This window comes from Peromyscus maniculatus, chromosome 17 (assembly GCF_049852395.1).
Source record: "Peromyscus maniculatus bairdii isolate BWxNUB_F1_BW_parent chromosome 17, HU_Pman_BW_mat_3.1, whole genome shotgun sequence".
NCBI classification, from domain to species: Eukaryota; Metazoa; Chordata; class Mammalia; order Rodentia; family Cricetidae; genus Peromyscus; species Peromyscus maniculatus.
This window is the reverse complement of record NC_134868.1, coordinates 3567344-3586189: the sequence shown is the minus strand read 5'-3', so window position 1 is coordinate 3586189 and position 18846 is coordinate 3567344. Positions and strand designations below refer to the sequence as shown.

At 52.8% G+C, this 18846-nt stretch overlaps 1 protein-coding gene across 40 annotated transcripts in view; it reads left to right on the top strand.

Moving 5' to 3' along the window:
- The window catches only part of Myo9b (myosin IXB), a 93902-nt gene that overhangs the window by 33019 nt on the left and 42037 nt on the right, over positions 1 to 18846 (top strand). For all 40 annotated transcript variants that reach the window (XM_076553203.1, XM_076553219.1, XM_076553202.1 and 37 more), the window contains exon 3: positions 12810 to 12904. In XM_076553203.1, coding sequence (XP_076409318.1) covers positions 12810 to 12904 — 95 coding nt within the window. The remainder of the gene's footprint in view (positions 1 to 12809; positions 12905 to 18846) is intronic.

Genomic DNA, 18846 nt, shown 5'->3' with positions numbered 1-18846 from the left:
CAGGGAAGGGCGATCCATGTAGCAGATTCCAGGCTGGTGGGGCTTCCTAGTGAGAGCCTGTCTCTAAAGAAACCAGGAGGCTCCAGCTGCCTCTGTGTTCACAGGGAATCCCAGGGGGTGAGCCCTCATACACAGCATCCCTCCCCACCTTCCCATTCACAGGGAATCCCAGGGGTGAGCTCCATACACAGCATCCCTCACTACCTTCCCATTCACAGGAAATCCCAGGGGGTGAGCCCTCATACACAGCATCCCTCCCCACCTTCCCATTCACAGGGAATCCCAGGGGTGAGCTCCATACACAGCATCCCTCCCCACCTTCCCATTCACAGGGAATCCCAGGGGTGAGCTCCATACACAGCATCCCTCACTACCTCCATCTTGGTGCAGTGCTCTGTTCAGGGACCTTTGGCCCTGCCCTCCATCTCTGTGCTAGCTGTTTCTGAAGCCTCTAAAAGCTGCCCAGTTCTGGCCCTTGTGACACCACCCGCATGCAGGTTACATTGTCCCCAGGCTCCAGTGGCTTCAGGAGTTTCCCAGTCAGGTTCCCAGGGATCCTGTACCCACATGCCTTGAAGTTGACTCATTGAACTGCCTCTCTCTGCTGCCCTCAGTTTCCCCGATTTCTGGGGTACAGCCAGCACTTCTTGGTGGTGTTGGTTGGGAGCAAGGCCCTGGGTGGGCAGGTGACTGAGCTGGCGCACTGCAGTTGATGGCCAGTATTGGCAGCACCCTGAGATAACAGATGTCATTCCGAAGAGTGGTGCCTGCCTGCCATCCCTGCCTCAGCAAATGAAAATACTCTGGAGGCTTGGTGCTCGGGCCGGGCTTCTACCCTCACTCAGCACCTCATTCACCTTGACCCAGCAAGATGGCTCATTGGGTAAAGGTGATTGCTGCCAAGCTTGAGGACCCAAGTTCAATCCCTGGGACCCACATAATGGAAAGAAAGAAAGAAAGAGAGAGAGAGAGAGAGAGAGAGAGAGAGAGAGAGAGAGAGAGAGAGAGAGAAAGAAATGACTCCAGCGACTTGTCCGCTGACCTGTAAGTTCAATGCGCCCTCCCTCACCCAGATAAGTAAATTGAGAATTTAAATTACCACCACACATCCTATGGAGATATTCAAATAGGTCACAGCAGCATAACTTTTTAGAAGACAGAAAAGGAAAAAACACTTATAAAATATTTATTGTTGCTTTGGAGACAATCTCACTGTGTAGCCCTGGACGACTTAGAACTTACTCTGTGGACCAGGCTGGCCTTAGACTCAGATCTGTCTGCCTCTGCCCCCCAGGTGCTGGGGCTAAAGGTGTGCGCTGCTGTCTCCGTGGTTCTGCTGCTGTAGTAAAACACCATGACCAGCGCAACTTCAGGAGGAAAGGGTTTATTTCACTTCCACTTCCACATCACAGTCCATCATCAAAGGAAGTCAGGCAGAAACCTGGAGCAGGAGCTGATGCAGAGGCCATGGAGGGTGCTGCTCACTGGCTTGCTCTTCGTGGTTTGCTCAGTCTACTTTATTATAGAATCCAGGACCACCAGCCCAGGATGGTGCTGCGCAAGTGATCTGGCTCTCCCACTTCAATCATCGGTCAAGGAAACACCCCACAGGCTTGCCCTTAGGCCAGTCTGATGCAGGCATTTCTCAGTCCAGGTTCCCTCTTCCCAGATGACTCACCCGTGTCGTATTGATGTGAGACTCATCAGGACAAGTGCCGTGCTTCCGTTTTGTTTAATGGTGTCACATTAAACAAATGTGGCTGTAAATCCATGATCCCATGGCATCCGACTCTACAAACGCTTTAACTCCTAGATGAAGCTGCTTGTAGTGGTTTGCCCCTGTTATCACAGTGCCTGAGGAAGCTGAGGTTGGATCGTTCGAGCCCTTGAGCTCAGGAGTTTGGGGGCAAGCCTGGGCTACAGTGTTTAGACTGTCAATGACTAGACTCTTGAGTGGTTTGTTTTGAGAAACTCCAGGTTTTCTTTGTTTTATAATTTTGCTTGTTTTTGAGTGATGGTCTGGTGTAGCCAAGGCTGGCGTCTAATATAGTAACTGAGGATGACTAAAATTGCCGTCATCCTCCAGGTGCTGAGATGACAGGTGTGTCCCACTGCAGGTTTATACGGTTGTAGGCTAGAACCCAGGGCCTTCATATGCCAGGTGAGCCCTGAGACCCCGCTCTATAGCCCAGCTCTCCAAGGTAACGGGGCCACTGATGTGGTTGACTCATTGGGAGTTGTGGCAGGAGGTGGCTCAGCGGGTAAGTGACTGAAGACCTGTTCCCATCTCAGACACCCACATAAAAAGTTGTAGGGCTTTTTGTCACAGGGAGGAGAGCCAATCGTACGGCCCTGGGTTGGGAACAGGAGAGGCGCCAGCTGTAAGGACACCGTGGAGACAGCGGGCAGGCACATTGTGATTATGGGGTTGGTATGTAGCCCAGTTGGTAAAATAGTTGGCAGCAGGCGTGAGGGCCTGGGTCCATCCCCGGCACCCTCGTCAGGATCTGGGTTCCAGCCCAGGGATGCGGAGGCAGGCCAGTCCCTGGGGTTCCTGGCCAGCCTAGTGACTCGGTAGCTCCAGGACAGCGAGAAAACCTGTCCCAAAAAACAAGGTGGACACAGCCTGAGGAATGACCCCTGGGCCTGTCCCGTCTGTGCAGTCATTAAAAACGAGAAGAGAAGAGAAGAGAAGAGAACACCAGGGTGGGCTGGAGACGTTGCTGTGCGTAAGGTGAGAACACCTGAGTCAGCGTCCTGATTCCTCAGGGACAGAGACACAGCACGAGAAGCTGTGGCCTCTGCAGGGGACATTAGACAGGCCTGCAGAGCCCGAGCCAGGCTGCGATCGGCTCCCTTCCCTGCAGTCTCCGGCCACTTGGCTGAGGAGAACCCAAATGTCCCTTTTGACATGGACAAAGTCTCAGGATTTGTTCAGTGACTCAGCAGGCTATTACAGACCTGCTGCTCCTGCCGCTCCTGCCGCTGTGTGAGGCAAAAGGGGAGAGGTAGGGGCTGTGGGCTAGCCTGGGCTACATGGTGACCTCCCGTGTGTGTGTGTGTGTGTGTGTGTGTGTGTGTGTGTGTGTGTGTGTGTGTGTGTGTGTGTGTGTGTAGGGGTGTGTGTGTGTGTGTGTGTGTGTAGGTATGGTCCTTCTTGTTTGGGACGACAGGGTCTCTGTTTTCTACGCCTGCAGATTCCCCGTTCTCCACCTCCGGACGGTCACACTGTGTATCCAGTTTTAAGGTAGTTCTGGGGATTCAAACTCAGCTCCTCACATCCGGGTGGCAGACACTTCCCCTCTGAGCCGTCTCCCCAGCCATGCTTGAGATCTTGCTGCTGTTCTGTTCTTGGGTGGGAATTGGTCCATGGTGGAGGGACTCATCCTGGCCTCAGAGTCCTTGCTGCGTTTCTTTTCCCACTTCATCTGGGGCTGACACTCGGTGCCTCCTGTGGTCGGGGCACTGAGGGTGGGGGGCTTTGTGCCCCACAGTAACCCGGCCTGACCACATCCCTGAGGCTGTGGTGGTCACATGACAATGGGGCCAGCAGCCTCCAGAGCCTGGGCTGAGCCTCAAGGCCGGAAGAGACCAGCAGGGCCCCTGGAGTGGAAATGGGGTGTGAGGCAGGCCCTGGAGAGCCTCCACTTCCTCCTCCGCTGAGCAAGGAGCTGAGAGGTTGGGGGGACGCTGCACTTCCTGTCCCTGCGTCTGCAGTTCACCCCCACCGCCTTGGCTGCCCTTCAGTGGCTGGGTCCTCCCTGTCACTGCTGTGACCTGACCTCTGCCCTTCATAGCAGCTCTCAAAAGCAAGGGGGACCCAGGTCTGACAGTGCTCCCCTGTGACCCCAACACTCAGGCTGAGGGGGGGACCCAGGTCTGACAGTGCTCCCCTGTGACCCCAACACTCAGGTCGAGGGGGGACCCAGGTCTGACAGTGCTCCCCTGTGACCCCAACACTCAGGCCGAGGGGGGACCCAGGTCTGACAGTGCTCCCCTGTGACCCCAACACTAAGGCTGAGGCAAGGCATCTTCTGAACCTAGGAGTTCAGCGTCAGGTTGGACAGTATAGAGAGAAGGACCCATCCCAAAAAGGCCGCAGAATACTTGCCTGGGCTGCAGAGTCCTGGGTTCCGCCCCAGCACCATCTAATTCTAGGTGGCCCTCACCTGTCATTGTAGCACTGAGGATGCTAGGAGGTTCAAGGTCATCCATGCCCACTCAGCACTTAAGGCCAGCCTGGACTACATGAGACCCTGTCTCAAAGACAAAGGACAAAAAAGAGGTCTAAGCCCCTCCCACTTGCTGCACAAATCACCCAAATGCAGCTGTACAGAACGCCTAGGAACTGTGGCCTGTGGCCTGTGGCCAGTTCACCCACAACACAAAAGACAGCGAGGGGAGACACTGGAACCTTCTAAGCAGAAAACATAGCTGCTAGTCGGGGGACCGCGAGGTTTTCTGGTGGTACTGCTTCACCTGTCCCCAGCATGGCCCCTTCTCAGTGGAAGCCACCCCAGGCTCACTGCTCCTTCCAGGCAGAAGGCGTCACATGAGCGCCTCCTCTGGGCTTCAAGGATCTGGAGTCAGAGTGGAGTGCCTCTTGCCTGCAGGTGTGCCTTCAGCCTGGCCTGGGTCCCCTTTTTGTTGTAGGTTTGGTCGGTGAAACAGGGTCTTGGCAACATAGCTCAGGCTAGCCTGAAACTCACAGTCCTCCTGCCTCAGCCTCCCAAGTGCCAGAATATGCCAGGCAGGTAGTACCACCCGCCATGGAAACCATGGAAACGCACCACTCAGCTTCCGGTGTCTGGTGGAAGAGCTGCCCCCTGCACCTGGTGGGCACCACCAGTCACGGCCTAAGAGGAAGGACTGGAGAGCGCCAAAGGCCGGGGAACCAGCATGGAGGGGAGAGTGTTGGGACGGGGCGAGGCAGGGGTCAGAGTGTGTGCTTTGGGTTTTTTTTTTTTTTTTTTTTTTTTTTTTGAGACAGTGTCTCATGTGGCACAGGCTGGCCTTGAACTCACTAGAAAATGTGCTTTTAAAAATCTGGGTCTGAATGAGTATGGTACACACTGAGTCCCAGTGCTTGGGAGGAAGAGACAGGTAGATCTCGAGTTCCAGCCAGCTTGGACTACATAGTGAGACCCAAAAAGTAAAGGGGCAAGGATGAGCCGGAGAGATGGCTGGGCACTCAGAGCACTAGCTGCCCGTGGAGAGGATCCAGGTTGATTCCCAGCAACCACTGGTTTGACCTCCACAGGTGCTAAGCACACATGTGCTGCACAGACATTCAGGCAAACAGACAAACACATAAAATAAATCTAAAATTTTGCTGTAGTTGTTGTTGTTGTTTAAATCAGAGACTGGTGGCTCATAACTGTAATCCTAGCTGAGCCAGCAAATCACAGACTTCAACCCAGTGTGGGCTACACAGTGAGACTTTGACTCTTAGTAAAGCGGGTGCTATTGAGTGTGCGTGCGTGCGGGAGAGGGAGAGGGGTGGGGGAGAGGCAGGTCGCTCTTGTTTCTGCCCCAGGGCCCTGCTAGCCTCTGGGCAGTAGTCCTGTGTCCGCCAGCCTTGTGGATCTGTTGCTTTGGTGCTTGCTTTCCCCAGCCCCCACTGGGCGCGCTCACACCATGTCTGCCGGCCCTTCTAGTTGCTTGGCTGTTGTGATTCTCTCTGGACCTGGACCTGAAGTGGAATCAGTAGATCTAATCAGGATCTATTTCTATCGGTGCATGAACTAATATCAGCAGCATGTCTTTATGTTAGAAAGGAGGAAGACCACGTTTCTGTGAAAGCTGAGCCCCTTCCCTGGCACCTTGTTTGGGCCTGTAGGTTCAGTAGCGTTAGCAGGGCCTGTCCACCACCGGGTTGGCTCGTCCCTCCAGGCCACCCATAGCCCAGTGCCGTCCGCTTCAGCCCCTGGGCCAGCCCTGTGCTCCGAGCCACACGGCATGCCTGTAGCTGGCATTTCCTCCTCTATGTATCATAGCATCGACCGGATATTTTTAGCAGGGCTTTGAAAAGTCGCAGTGTGCTCAGTCACATACCAGACACGTGAGGTCACCAGGCACAGACAGAACCCTGGCCTGCAGGGTCATCTGTGACCATAGAACAGAAAGCAACCTCCCTGCACCCTGTGGCACTGCTGGCTGGCTGTCCCCAGATCTGGGCCTGACTGTCATGTTTAGAGGTCTGCATGGGAAGTTGTCTGTAACGCTTTAAAAGTGAGCCTTGTGCCTCTTAGGGGCGTGGAAGCAATTTTGGGAACTCATCTGTAGCAAGCAGCCCTAGGCTGAGGTGTCATATCGACTTCTCTGAGAAACAGGCTGTCCCAACCGCAGTCACCCCAGCCCCACAGGGGACAAGATTCCATGCACCTTTTCATGTGGGCTTTTTTTTTTTTTTTTTAAATTTTATTAAGGCTCTCTTTGTAGCTCAGGCTTGCCTAGAATTCATGGCAATCCTCCTGCCTCTGTTTTCTGATGGACCAGAGGCAGAGGCTGACAGGGAGTGATGTCACAGAATGGGAGGAAGAGACTGCTCCCCACCGGTGTGCGATGCCCAGCCCCCAGGCTGAAGCTCATGTCCCTCACGCTCCACGTGAACTCACACCTTGGCACCGTGAGTCCCTGGGACTCCACTGAACGAAACCACAGTTTCAGGGCTGAACTTTGGGGCAGATATCCCCAGGACTGCCATCAAGGCAGTTTTTCCCTATCTAGCCCTACCCCTTCCTGTTTCTGAATGATTGGTTCCAGGACACAGGCACACAGTAACAAATAACTAAATAAATGAATTACAATGTAATCTCAATAGAAAAAAAAAAAAGAATTGGGCAGTGGTGGGCACACCTTTAATCCCAGCACTTGCGAGACAGAGGCAGGCCGATCTCTGAGTTTGAGGTGAGTTCCAGGACAGCCAGGCTTACACAGAGAACCTGTCTCCAAAAACAGAAGGGACAAACTGCGGCCGGCTTGCGCCTCCTCTGTAGGCACACCCTCCCTTCTTCCTAGACACTAAGTATCTCCTAGGGTAGACTGTTGTCCAGGCTCCAGGCCAGAATAGTGCTGTGTTCCAGCCTCCCCCTGTATTGTTAGGGATGGTGGGACCTGCAGGGCCCCTGGGCCGTCCGGATGTCTGCACTCTGTAATGGGGCAGTTTGATGACTCCCAGTGGCATTTTTTAGGTCCTGGGTGTTAGTGGCAGCTTAGTATGTGCATGTCAGTGACAGAGATTCACACTTATGTGACTTCTTGGGAAGGTGTGAACAAAAATCTACTCACCACATATAGGACACAGACGACAGACCAAAGAAATGGGTCCACCCAAGTCCAGCTGTGTAATCGGACGTTTCCTGTCCCAGTCGGACTGCCCGATCCCAAATAACTGACTCAGTGGCTGAATATGAATTTAAATGCTTTTTTAAAATTATTATTTAATTTATAATAATATAATTTATTTATATTTTATTATTGTCTAATTTATAAATTATATATAAAGCCAATAGCTCAGGCTTGTTACTAGCTAACTCTTATACTTAAATTAACCCATTTCTGGTTTTTTTTTTTTTTTTTTTTTTTTGGTTTTTCAAGATGGTTTCTCTGTGTATCTTTGCGCCTTTCCTGGATGTCGCTCTGTAGACCAGGCTGGCCTCAAACTTAAAAAGATCCACCTGCATTCTAGATATAAAATAAAGAACAATCAGACCACAACCCATAGAACCATAGAGGCTATATATATAGCATGGAAGTCCCTAGGATGACTGTGGCATATAATAAATTTCAGTTTTACTCAATTATTGAAAAAAAAATAGCCAAATGAATGGAAACACATGAACTATGAACCAAAGGCTGAGGGGCCCCCAGCTGGATCAGGCCCTCTGAATAGGTGAGACAGTTGATTGGCTTGATCAGTTTGGGAGGCAACTAGGCAGTGGGACCAAGTCCTGTGCTCATTGCATGAGTTGGCTGTTTGAAACCTGGAACTTATGCAGGGACACTTGGCTCAGTCTGGGAGGAAGGGACTGGACCTGCCTGGACTGAGTCTACCAGGTTGATCGCAGTCCTCGGGGGAGGACTTGTCCTGGAAGAGGTGGGAATGGAGGGTGGGCTGGGGGTAAGGGGAGGGGGTGGGAGGGGGGAGAATAGGGGAACCCATGGCTGATATGTAGAATAGTATTGTAAAATAAAATATATATATATATATATATTAAAAAAAAAAAAAAAAGATCCACCTGCCTCTGCCTCTCAAGTGCTGGGATTAAAGGCGTGCGCCATGACCACCAGGCAAACGAACCCATTTCTATTAATCTATGTATGGCCTCAAGGCCCCCAGCTGCCACCCAGCCCCTGAAGGGCCCTTCCCAGCATGGGTCCTCACTGCTTTCTTGCTTGGCCCAGGGCTTATTGTTTTGAGACGGTCTCGCTGTGTAGACCTGGCTGGTCTGGAGCTCTCTATGTAGACCAGGCTAGTAGTGAACTTATGAAAATCTCCCTGTGTCTTGCTCCTGAGTGCTGGGATTAAAGGTGTGGGTCACTAAGGCCTGGGCCCTGACTAGGGTTTTACTACATGCTCGGCAATTTCTGGTTGTTTTCTCTTCCTGTGGGCCTGAGGAGCTTGACCCTTTGTGGGCCTGCACATAGCCACCAGGACCAGCTCAGCTGTTCTGTTGAAGTGAAACAGCTCTAGAACAACACCTGGTCCTCCATCATCACAGAACAACACCTGGTCCTCCATCATCACAGAACACCTGGTCCTCCATCATCACAGAACAACACCTGGTCCTCTATCACAGAACAACACCTGGTCCTCCATCATCACAGAACAACACCTGGTCCTCCATCATCATCACAGAACAACACCTGGTCCTCCATCATCACAGAACAACACCTGGTCCTCCATCACAGAACAACACCTGGTCCTCCATCACAGAACAACACCTGGTCCTCCATCATCATCACAGAACAACACCTGGTCCTCCATCATCACAGAACAATACCTGGTCCTCCATCACAGAACAACACCTGGTCCATCATCATCACAGAACAACACCTGGTCCTCCATCATCACAGAACAACACCTGGTCCTCCATCATCACAGAACAACACCTGGTCCTCCTCCATCATCACAGAACAACACCTGGTCCTCCTCCATCATCACAGAACAACACCTGGTCCTCCTCCATCATCATAGAACAACACCTGGTCCTCCATCATCACAGAACAACACCTGGTCCATCATCATCACAGAACAACACCTGGTCCTCCATCATCACAGAACAACACCTGGTCCTCCTCCATCATCACAGAACAACACCTGGTCCTCCATCATCATCACAGAACAACACCTGGTCCTCCATCATCACAGAACAACACCTGGTCCTCCATCACAGAACAACACCTGGTCCTCCATCACAGAACAACACCTGGTCCTCCTCCATCATCACAGAACAACACCTGGTCCTCCTCCATCACAGAACAACACCTGGTCCTCCATCATCACAGAACAACACCTGGTCCATCATCATCACAGAACAACACCTGGTCCTCCATCATCACAGAACAACACCTGGTCCTCCATCATCACAGAACAACACCTGGTCCTCCATCACAGAACAACACCTGGTCCTCCATCATCACAGAACAACACCTGGTCCTCCATCACAGAACAACACCTGGTCCTCCATCATCATCACAGAACAACACCTGGTCCTCCATCATCACAGAACAATACCTGGTCCTCCATCATCACAGAACAACACCTGGTCCTCCATCATCACAGAACAACACCTGGTCCTCCTCCATCATCACAGAACAACACCTGGTCCTCCTCCATCATCACAGAACAACACCTGGTCCTCCTCCATCATCACAGAACAACACCTGGTCCTCCATCATCATCACAGAACAACACCTGGTCCTCCATCACAGAACAACACCTGGTCCTCCATCACAGAACAACACCTGGTCCTCCATCATCACAGAACAACACCTGGTCCTCCATCACAGAACAACACCTGGTCCTCCATCATCATCACAGAACAACACCTGGTCCTCCATCACAGAACAACACCTGGTCCTCCATCACAGAACAACACCTGGTCCTCCATCATCACAGAACAACACCTGGTCCTCCATCACAGAACAACACCTGGTCCATCATCATCACAGAACAACACCTGGTCCTCCATCATCACAGAACAACACCTGGTCCTCCATCATCACAGAACAACACCTGGTCCTCCATCATCACAGAACAACACCTGGTCCTCCATCACAGAACAACACCTGGTCCTCCATCATCATCACAGAACAACACCTGGTCCTCCATCACAGAACAACACCTGGTCCTCCTCCATCACAGAACAACACCTGGTCCTCCATCATCACAGAACAACACCTGGTCCTCCATCATCACAGAACAACACCTGGTCCATCATCATCACAGAACAACACCTGGTCCTCCATCATCACAGAACAACACCTGGTCCTCCATCATCACAGAACAACACCTGGTCCTCCATCACAGAACAACACCTGGTCCTCCATCATCATCACAGAACAACACCTGGTCCTCCATCACAGAACAACACCTGGTCCTCCTCCATCACAGAACAACACCTGGTCCTCCATCATCACAGAACAACACCTGGTCCTCCATCATCACAGAACAACACCTGGTCCTCCTCCATCATCACAGAACAACACCTGGTCCTCCTCCATCATCACAGAACAACACCTGGTCCTCCTCCATCATCACAGAACAACACCTGGTCCTCCATCATCACAGAACAACACCTGGTCCATCATCATCACAGAACAACACCTGGTCCTCCATCATCACAGAACAACACCTGGTCCTCCATCATCACAGAACAACACCTGGTCCATCATCATCACAGAACAACACCTGGTCCATCATCATCACAGAACAACACCTGGTCCTCCATCACAGAACAACACCTGGTCCTCCATCATCATCACAGAACAACACCTGGTCCTCCATCATCACAGAACAACACCTGGTCCTCCATCATCACAGAACAACACCTGGTCCTCCATCACAGAACAACACCTGGCCCTCCATCACAGAACAACACCTGGTCCTCCTCCATCACAGAACAACACCTGGTCCTCCATCACAGAACAACACCTGGTCCTCCATCATCACAGAACAACACCTGGTCCTCTATCACAGAACAACACCTGGTCCTCCATTATCACAGAACAACACCTGGTCCTCCATCATCATCACAGAACAACACCTGGTCCTCCATCATCACAGAACAACACCTGGTCCTCCATCACAGAACAACACCTGGTCCTCCATCACAGAACAACACCTGGTCCTCCATCACAGAACAACACCTGGTCCTCCTCCATCACAGAACAACACCTGGTCCTCCATCATCACAGAACAACACCTGGACCTCTACCATCCCAGACTTTTTTGTGGAATTTCCCTTTGGGCTATCACACAGAGGTCACCTGTTGCTGGTTGTCTTAGTCCTCTGTCACTGTAATGGAGTGCTATAGATGGCTTTATTTATTTATTTGTTGGTTGGTTGGTTGATTGGTTTTTCTGCATAGCCCTAACCGTCCCAGAACCCTTCTGTAGACCATGCTAGCTTCAAACTCAGAGATCCACCTGCCTCTGCCAACCGAGTGCTGGGGTTAAATGCATGCGTCACCATGCCCGGCTAAGATTGCATAATTTTTAAAGAAGAATACTTACAAGCTGGGCACAGGGGTGCAGGTGTATCAATCTACCTATCACTTGGGAGGCTGAGGCAGGAGGATGGTTGGTAGCTCTAGGCCTGTCTAGTGAGAGCCTGTCTCAAAACATAAACTTAGCAGGCTCTGAAGAGATGGCTCGGGGTAAAAGCACTTGATGTGCAAGTGTGGAGACCTGAGATTGAATCCCCGCACCCGTGTGGAAAGCTGGGCGTGGCTCCACTCTCCTGTAACCCCAGTGTGCTTCAGCATTAGGCAGCCTGAGCACACGGGGACACGCTTCAGCCACACACCTGAGACTTGCTTTTTACATTTTTGTTGTTGTTGTTGTTGAGCCGGAGAGATGGCTCGGCAGTTAAGAGCACTGGCTGCTGCCGGGCGTTGGTGGCGCACGCCTTTAATCCCAGCACTCAGGAGGCAGAGGCAGGCGAATCTCTGTGAGTTCGAGGCCAGCCTGGGCTACCAAGTGAGCTCCAGGAAAGGCGCAAAGCTACACAGAGAAACCCTGTCTCGAAAAACCAAAAAAAAAAAAAAAAAAAAAAAAAAAGAGCACTGGCTGCTTTTGCAGAGGACCTGGGTTCAATTCCTAGCACCCACATGGCGACTCAACCTTCTGTAACTCAAGTTTCAGGGGATCTAATGCCCTCTCCTGGCTTCCATAGGCACCAGGCACACACAAGGTGCACAGTACAAGGAAAATACCCAACCCCCACGTACACACAATAGTAATAAGCCCTTAAATTTAAAAAAAATGTTTGTGATTACATTTATGTATGTGTGTGCACACATGTGCATGTATGGAGGTCAGAGGACAGTTTGCAAGGTTTGGTTCTCTCCTTCCACCATACGCGTCCCAAGGATCAAATTCATGTTGTCAGACTTGACAGCAAGCGTCCTAACCACTGAGCCACCTCTCCTGCCCTGTGCCTTCTTCTTACCTGAGCCTCCGAGTGAGTGCTCAAGGCTGGCTCTGGGGACAAGAATGCTGTATACACAGGGGTTCTGGGGCCAGGGTGGAGGCTCTGGAGATGCCAGGCCGGGGTCTCAAGTGCTGCCTTTGCTCCCCGCAGGCTTTCGGGAACGCCAAGACAGCCCACAACAACAACTCCAGCCGCTTCGGGAAGTTCATCCAAGTCAACTACCTGGAGAGCGGCATCGTGCGGGGGTGAGTTGCTCTGTCTGTGTGCTCCTCAAGCTGAGGCCGGAAACCAGGGCCCCCTGTGAGCTTAGCCAGTGCTCTGCCCCTGGAGTGCACCCCATCTGCAAATGTGCCGTTGAGGGTTTCAGGTCTGTGCAGTGAGGATCTTCTCTGGCCCTTGAGTCAGAACCAGCCAGGCTGGAGAGCCTGCTTGCTGGCCTTCATAAGGTGTCGGGGTATCACAGGCACCCCAGCACCAGCCAGATGTAAGGCCCTTATCCAGAAACAGACAGTGCTGAGCAGCAGCATGATGAAATGGTCCAGGGAAGTACCAAAGGGCACGCAGTGGCTGGGCAGAGGTGGGGGGGAGAGATTTATGGGTCAAGGCATAGATGTGTGGGTGGCTGGGTTTATGCATGTATTTTGTGTACAGGCAAATGACAGCTGGGATACGTGAGTGGGCCAGTGGGTGCGTAAACAGACAGACTGTGGGCAGTGGGTACGGGGAGGGCTGAGCAGCAGCTCACGGGCAGGTAGGTTTACGGCTGTGAGGCACGGGGAGGTGGCGCTGCGGCGGGGCTGCAGCCGGGTCACTTACAGGCGTGTGCCGCATGGCAGCAGATGCACCGTGAAGCTCTGCCACACAGAGGTTTGCCACGGACCAGAATCTGGCTGTCAAGGCTGTGGACAGTTGTCCACTGATAGTTCACATTGGGTATGGAAGGGGGAGTCTGAGCCTCTGGCGTCCTTCCCTCCAACACGGGCAGGCCCTGCTGGGGTGCAGGTTGAGAGGCCCTTGGTGAAGGTCGGGTCGACTCTGGACCCCTGTGTCTGCACAGCCTCTGCTTGGCCTCAGCCCCACCGTACCCGCTTGGGGTCCAGCTGCCACACAGTCTCACATCTGGATCGTGGGCTAAGTAAATCTCTCCAGTTAGAGTCTAATGACTTTCGTGGACTTTCGGGGCCTTCCTTATTAGGGTAAATCTGGGCTGCTGGAAGCCAACACCGCAGTACAGTGGCAGTTGACCTGGTAACCAGGGTGGCTGCTGAGTAGCTAACAGGAGGGTAGCATACACAGGAGGAGTCAGGACCCTGGAGGGGCAGTGAGGGTGGCATGGGTTTCATCCAGCTGTTAAAATGCCACGGAACGTCAGACTTACAAATCATTTACTTTGGAATTTTCTGTTTCTTATTTTCTAACCTTGAGTAACTAAAAACCACTAAAACAGGACATGAAAACAGGTAAGTAAGTACTTGGTTAGGTCACATGCACAGGTCTGTCAGGTACGCTGGCTGGCCTCGTACACTAGCCAAGCTGCCCCTCCCTGCCTCGGGCTCCCAGCAAGTTCAGGCTAGGACAGCTTTTCTCTTGGGGGCTCTGAAGTGCTCAGCAAGCTGCCCTGCTGCTAGCCCTCACCCCACACCCCTGCCCTGCTGCTGACCCTCACCCCACACCACTGCCCTGCTGCTGACCCTCACCCCACACCCCTGCCCTGTTCAAGTGCTAGTCTTGGATTTAAGAAAGGAATTCCGTGTTGGCCAGTGTCCTCGTTCTGGCCTAGCCTCCTGGCCTAAGGGGCTGCCACAGCCTCATGCCACATAGGCTACCACCCAGGGCTGCCTTTGCCTGTTGTGTCTGGTCATGTCTCTGTCCCTGTTTATTCACAAAACCAAGGGTCAGGGCTGGTGTGAGCCCAAGTTCCCCATTCCTGAGGCTTCAGCTTCCTGTGAGTGCAGATCAGCTCAGAGGGAGGGAGGGAGGGAGGGAGGGAGGGAGGGAGGGAGGGAGGGAGGGAGGGAGGGAGGGAGGGAGGGAGCCTCTGCTCTCACAGAAACTCCTTGCTGGCCTCAGACCTTTAAAACCGAAAGTTAGGGCTGGGTGTGGTGACCACGCCTTTAATCCCAGCACTCAAGAGGCAGAGGCAGGCGGATCTCTGAGTTTGAGGACAGCCAGGGCTATACAGAGAATCCCTGCCTTGAAAACAAACAAACAAAAACAAAAACAAACCCCAAATCAGGGACTAGCCCCTCTTGCAGAGGTCCCAAGTTAAATTCTCAGTACCCAAATGGGGTTCACAACTTACTGTAACTCCAGTCCCAGGGGATCTGATGCCTCTTTTAGCCTCCATGGGCACTGCACCCCCCCCCCCACATACACACAGAGGCAAAACACTGATACACATAAAAATTAAATTCAATGCCGAAAGGGAATACATTTCAGGGTCAGGTAAAAACCTGGCACAAGGGAATCCCCAAGGATGACCCCAGCTAGAATTCTAGTCATCTCCTGTGACCAGACTGGTACCTAGCCAAATTGTCATCGGAAAGGCTCATCCAGCAACCGATGGAAACAGATGCAGACCCATAGCCAAACATTAGGTGGAATTCAGGGAATCCTGCAGAAGAGGGGGAGAAATGATTGTGTGTGTGTGTGTGTCCCACAAAGGCCAGAAGAGGGTGTTGGATCTCCAGAAACTGGACTTCACAGACCGTGTGAGCTGCCTCGTGGTGCCGGGAATGGAGCCAGGTCCCTCCGGAGGAGCAGAGCTGAGCTCTCTCCAGCCCCTTCTCCAGGCAGCGTCTTAGCCCTGCACTCTTGAGTCTCCTGCAGGCCTACAGACTTAACGGCACTGTTCTACAGAGGGCAGTGCTCTATGAGTTCAAGGCTAGCCTGATCTACATAGTAAGTTCCAGGGCAGCCAGGACCGCACGGTGAAACCCTGTCTCATAACAACAGAAAATAAATAAAATTAAAAGGCAGGCTCAGATGGAAAGGTCCACAAACCCTCACAGGTTGGGCCCTGCCAGCCCCAGGGGATGTGGGGGGAGCTGGCCAGTCTCTTTCCTTCCCGTAGGGTCTTGTAGGGGCCTCAGTTCCTGTCTGTCATTGGGACCTAGAGCACCTTCTCTGTGTGTGGGAGGGTTGCCTGAGATACTGCCTGGAATACCACAGGTCCCCTGGAAATGTGTACTGCCATTCCTATAGCCCAAGCATCCAGAATTCAAAACTTAAATCCAAGATGTTCCAGGTTCTCGGGGTCAGCAAGCACTGTGGCTGGAAGATGCCACACCTCTGCTTCCAGGGATATGCCCACGCAAAACTAAAAATACTGGATAAAGGACCTGGGGAGACGGCTAAGGGGCTAAAATACTCTGTGGTGTGAGCACTAGAGTTGGAATTCCCAGAACCGTCATGAGAGCCGGGTGGGCGTGTGTGGCGGCCACCTGTCATCCCGGCACCCAGGAAGCAGAGAGGAGGGGTTCCCGGAGCAAGCCCGCCAGCCAGACTGGCCAAATGGATGAGCTCACTGCTCAGCGAGGGACCCTGCGAGACTCAGGTTGTGCGCTGTGTGTCGAGGGTCTGTCTGTGATACACAGACCTGTGTGTGTAGACTGGACTTTGTCCCCACAACGTCTTATCACATACATGCAGATACTGCAGTCCTTGGCTCAGCAGTGAAGAGCACCAGCTGCTCCTGCAGCATGCCTGAGATTATTGGTCCTTAGCACCCACATGGCAGGGCATAAACATACATATAGTATTCAAACATATAGTATTCAAAATAAAAATGAAATATTAAAATAAATACTTGGCCTGGGCAGTGGTGGCTCACACCTTTAATCCCAGCACTCAGGAGGCAGAGACAGGAGGATCTCTGTGAGTTTGAGACCAGCCTGGTCTACAGAGTGAGTTCCAGGACAGTCAGAGCTACACAGAGAAGCCCTTTTCTCAAAAAAAAAAAAAAAAAAAAAAAAAAAAACCAATAAATAAATAAATGAACTAATGAATGAATGAATAAATGCTGGGGAAATCCGACATCATTGTGGTCCCTGGTGTTTGGAGATGAAGGGGATTTGAGCTTGGCCTTCAAGGGTGCTGCAGTTTCCTGTTGCTCCAGCACCTCACGGGTGACCCAAGCAGAACTGGGAGGAAACAGTAACTCCAGAAAGCCAGATTGTGTGGATACAGCCAGGGACCTGTGGGGGTCAGAGGTCGGAGGCCCCTGCTCTCCAGTAGAGGTGACGGCCAGAGGCAGGCTTCAGTGGGTAAAAGCACTGGCCACGCAAGCCTGACAACCAGAGTTCCATACCCAGGAAGCCACGTGAGAAGCCGGTGTGGTGCATAGCTGTCATCCCCACTCCTGCCAAGAGAGATGGGGTGCAGAGACTGCAGAATCACCAGGAGCTGGGAGCCGGACGGCCTGGAGTGCGCAGCCGCACCCGCAGGAGAGACTCAGCTAACTGTAGTCGTCGCCTGACGCCCAGAGTCCATCTGAGGAGAAAGCCTTGATTGACAGCCTGGACCGGACTGGCCCGGGGGACTGTCTGTGGGGCTTGTCTTGATTTCCTCCCTAGGTTGCTTTCGATCAGAGAGTTTTTGTCACAGAGGTCTAGGACAGGTACTCTGCCTCAGCAAGGTGGGAGACAAGGATTCCCAGACGTTGTCCTTTGACACACATCGTCTTGCATGCTCTCACTGAACAGACACAACTTATAGATGGGGGGCAGCTCAGCCATAGAGTGCTTGTCTAGCAAGTGCGAGGAACGCCTTGTGCTTTCATGTGTTATGAGCCTAGATAGCTGGATAGTAGGATGGATAACCCGATAAAGAAATAGGAAGAGACTTAAATATAGAACACAGGCTGTGTCAGGCAGTGGTGGCGCACGTCTTTAATCCCAGCACTCGGGAGGCAGAGGCAGAAGGAACTCTTAGTTCAAGGCCAGCATGTGCCCCTGTTGTACCTTAAAAATTAGCTGTCTGTTGTCTGCCTGTCAGTAAGCAGTCAAGCCATGAGGTCGTCTCTGAGCTTATACTGAAGTTCTGAGTCAGTGTGCACAAGCAAATGCCTGAGGCCCCTCCAGCCGCGTTCTGTTGTCGAGGACATGTTTCCTTCTCTTCACCTGCCCGGGTCCTGTCAGGTTTCTTTGTACCATGCTCAGCTCTCTCTCCAGGAACACATCGGTCAGCCACTTCCTGATTCTTGGTTTGAAGTCAGAACACAGGTGATCTTCAGGGCATCTGCAGCACGCAGCACCATAGTGCCTCATGCTAGGCCAGAGCAGAGATATGGTTAGGGGTGTGGCTCCCCTGGTAGAGAGGCTACCTAGCAAACACGAAGCCCTGGGTTCCCCCGTCAGCACTGCAGAGACCCTGTGTGTGGTGCACGTTAGCCCAGCTCGCAGAAGGGATGATTGAGGAGAGCTGCAGTTCAAGGCAACCTCAACTGCACAGTAAGGTCTGTCTCAAACACCAGAAGAGGAAGTGGGCCTTAGCTCCGTAGAGAGGATGTGCAGTGGCCCAGGCTTCCGCCCAACACTCTGTAACCCAGGCTGTGGTGGTGTGGGCCTTTCAGTCATCCCAACACTCAGGAGATTCAAGGAGGAGGTCAGGAGTTGATAGGCGTCCCCTGTACACAGCAAGTTAGAGGCCAGCCTAGGCTGTATGAGAACCTGAGTGAAATGAAAGAAAAAAAGAACCACCATATAATATCTAAGTGAAGATCTTGGCTTAGACAGAGATAATGGCCCTAGAGCCTCCAGTGAGGGGCTGGGGGCGTGGTCAGGGGTGGAGCCCCGCCTAGAATCCCCAGTGAGGGGCTGGGGGCGTGGTCAGGGTGGAGCCCCGCCTAGAATCCCCAGTGAGGGGCTGGGGGCGTGGTCAGGGTGGAGCCCCGCCTAGGATCCCCAGTGAGTGGCTGGGGGCGTGGCTCAGGGGTGGAGCCCCGCCTAGGATCCCCAGTGAGGGGCTGGGGGCGTGGTCAGGGTGGAGCCCCGCCTAGGATCCCCAGTGAGTGGCTGGGGGCGTGGCTCAGGGGTGGAGCCCTGCCTAGAATCCCCAGTGAGGGCCTGGGGGTGTGGCTCAGGGGTGGAGCCCCTGCCTAGGATCCCCCAGTGAGGGGCTGGGGGCGTGGTCAGGGGTGGAGCCCCGCCTAGGATCCCCCAGTGAGGGGCTGGGGGCGTGGTCAGGG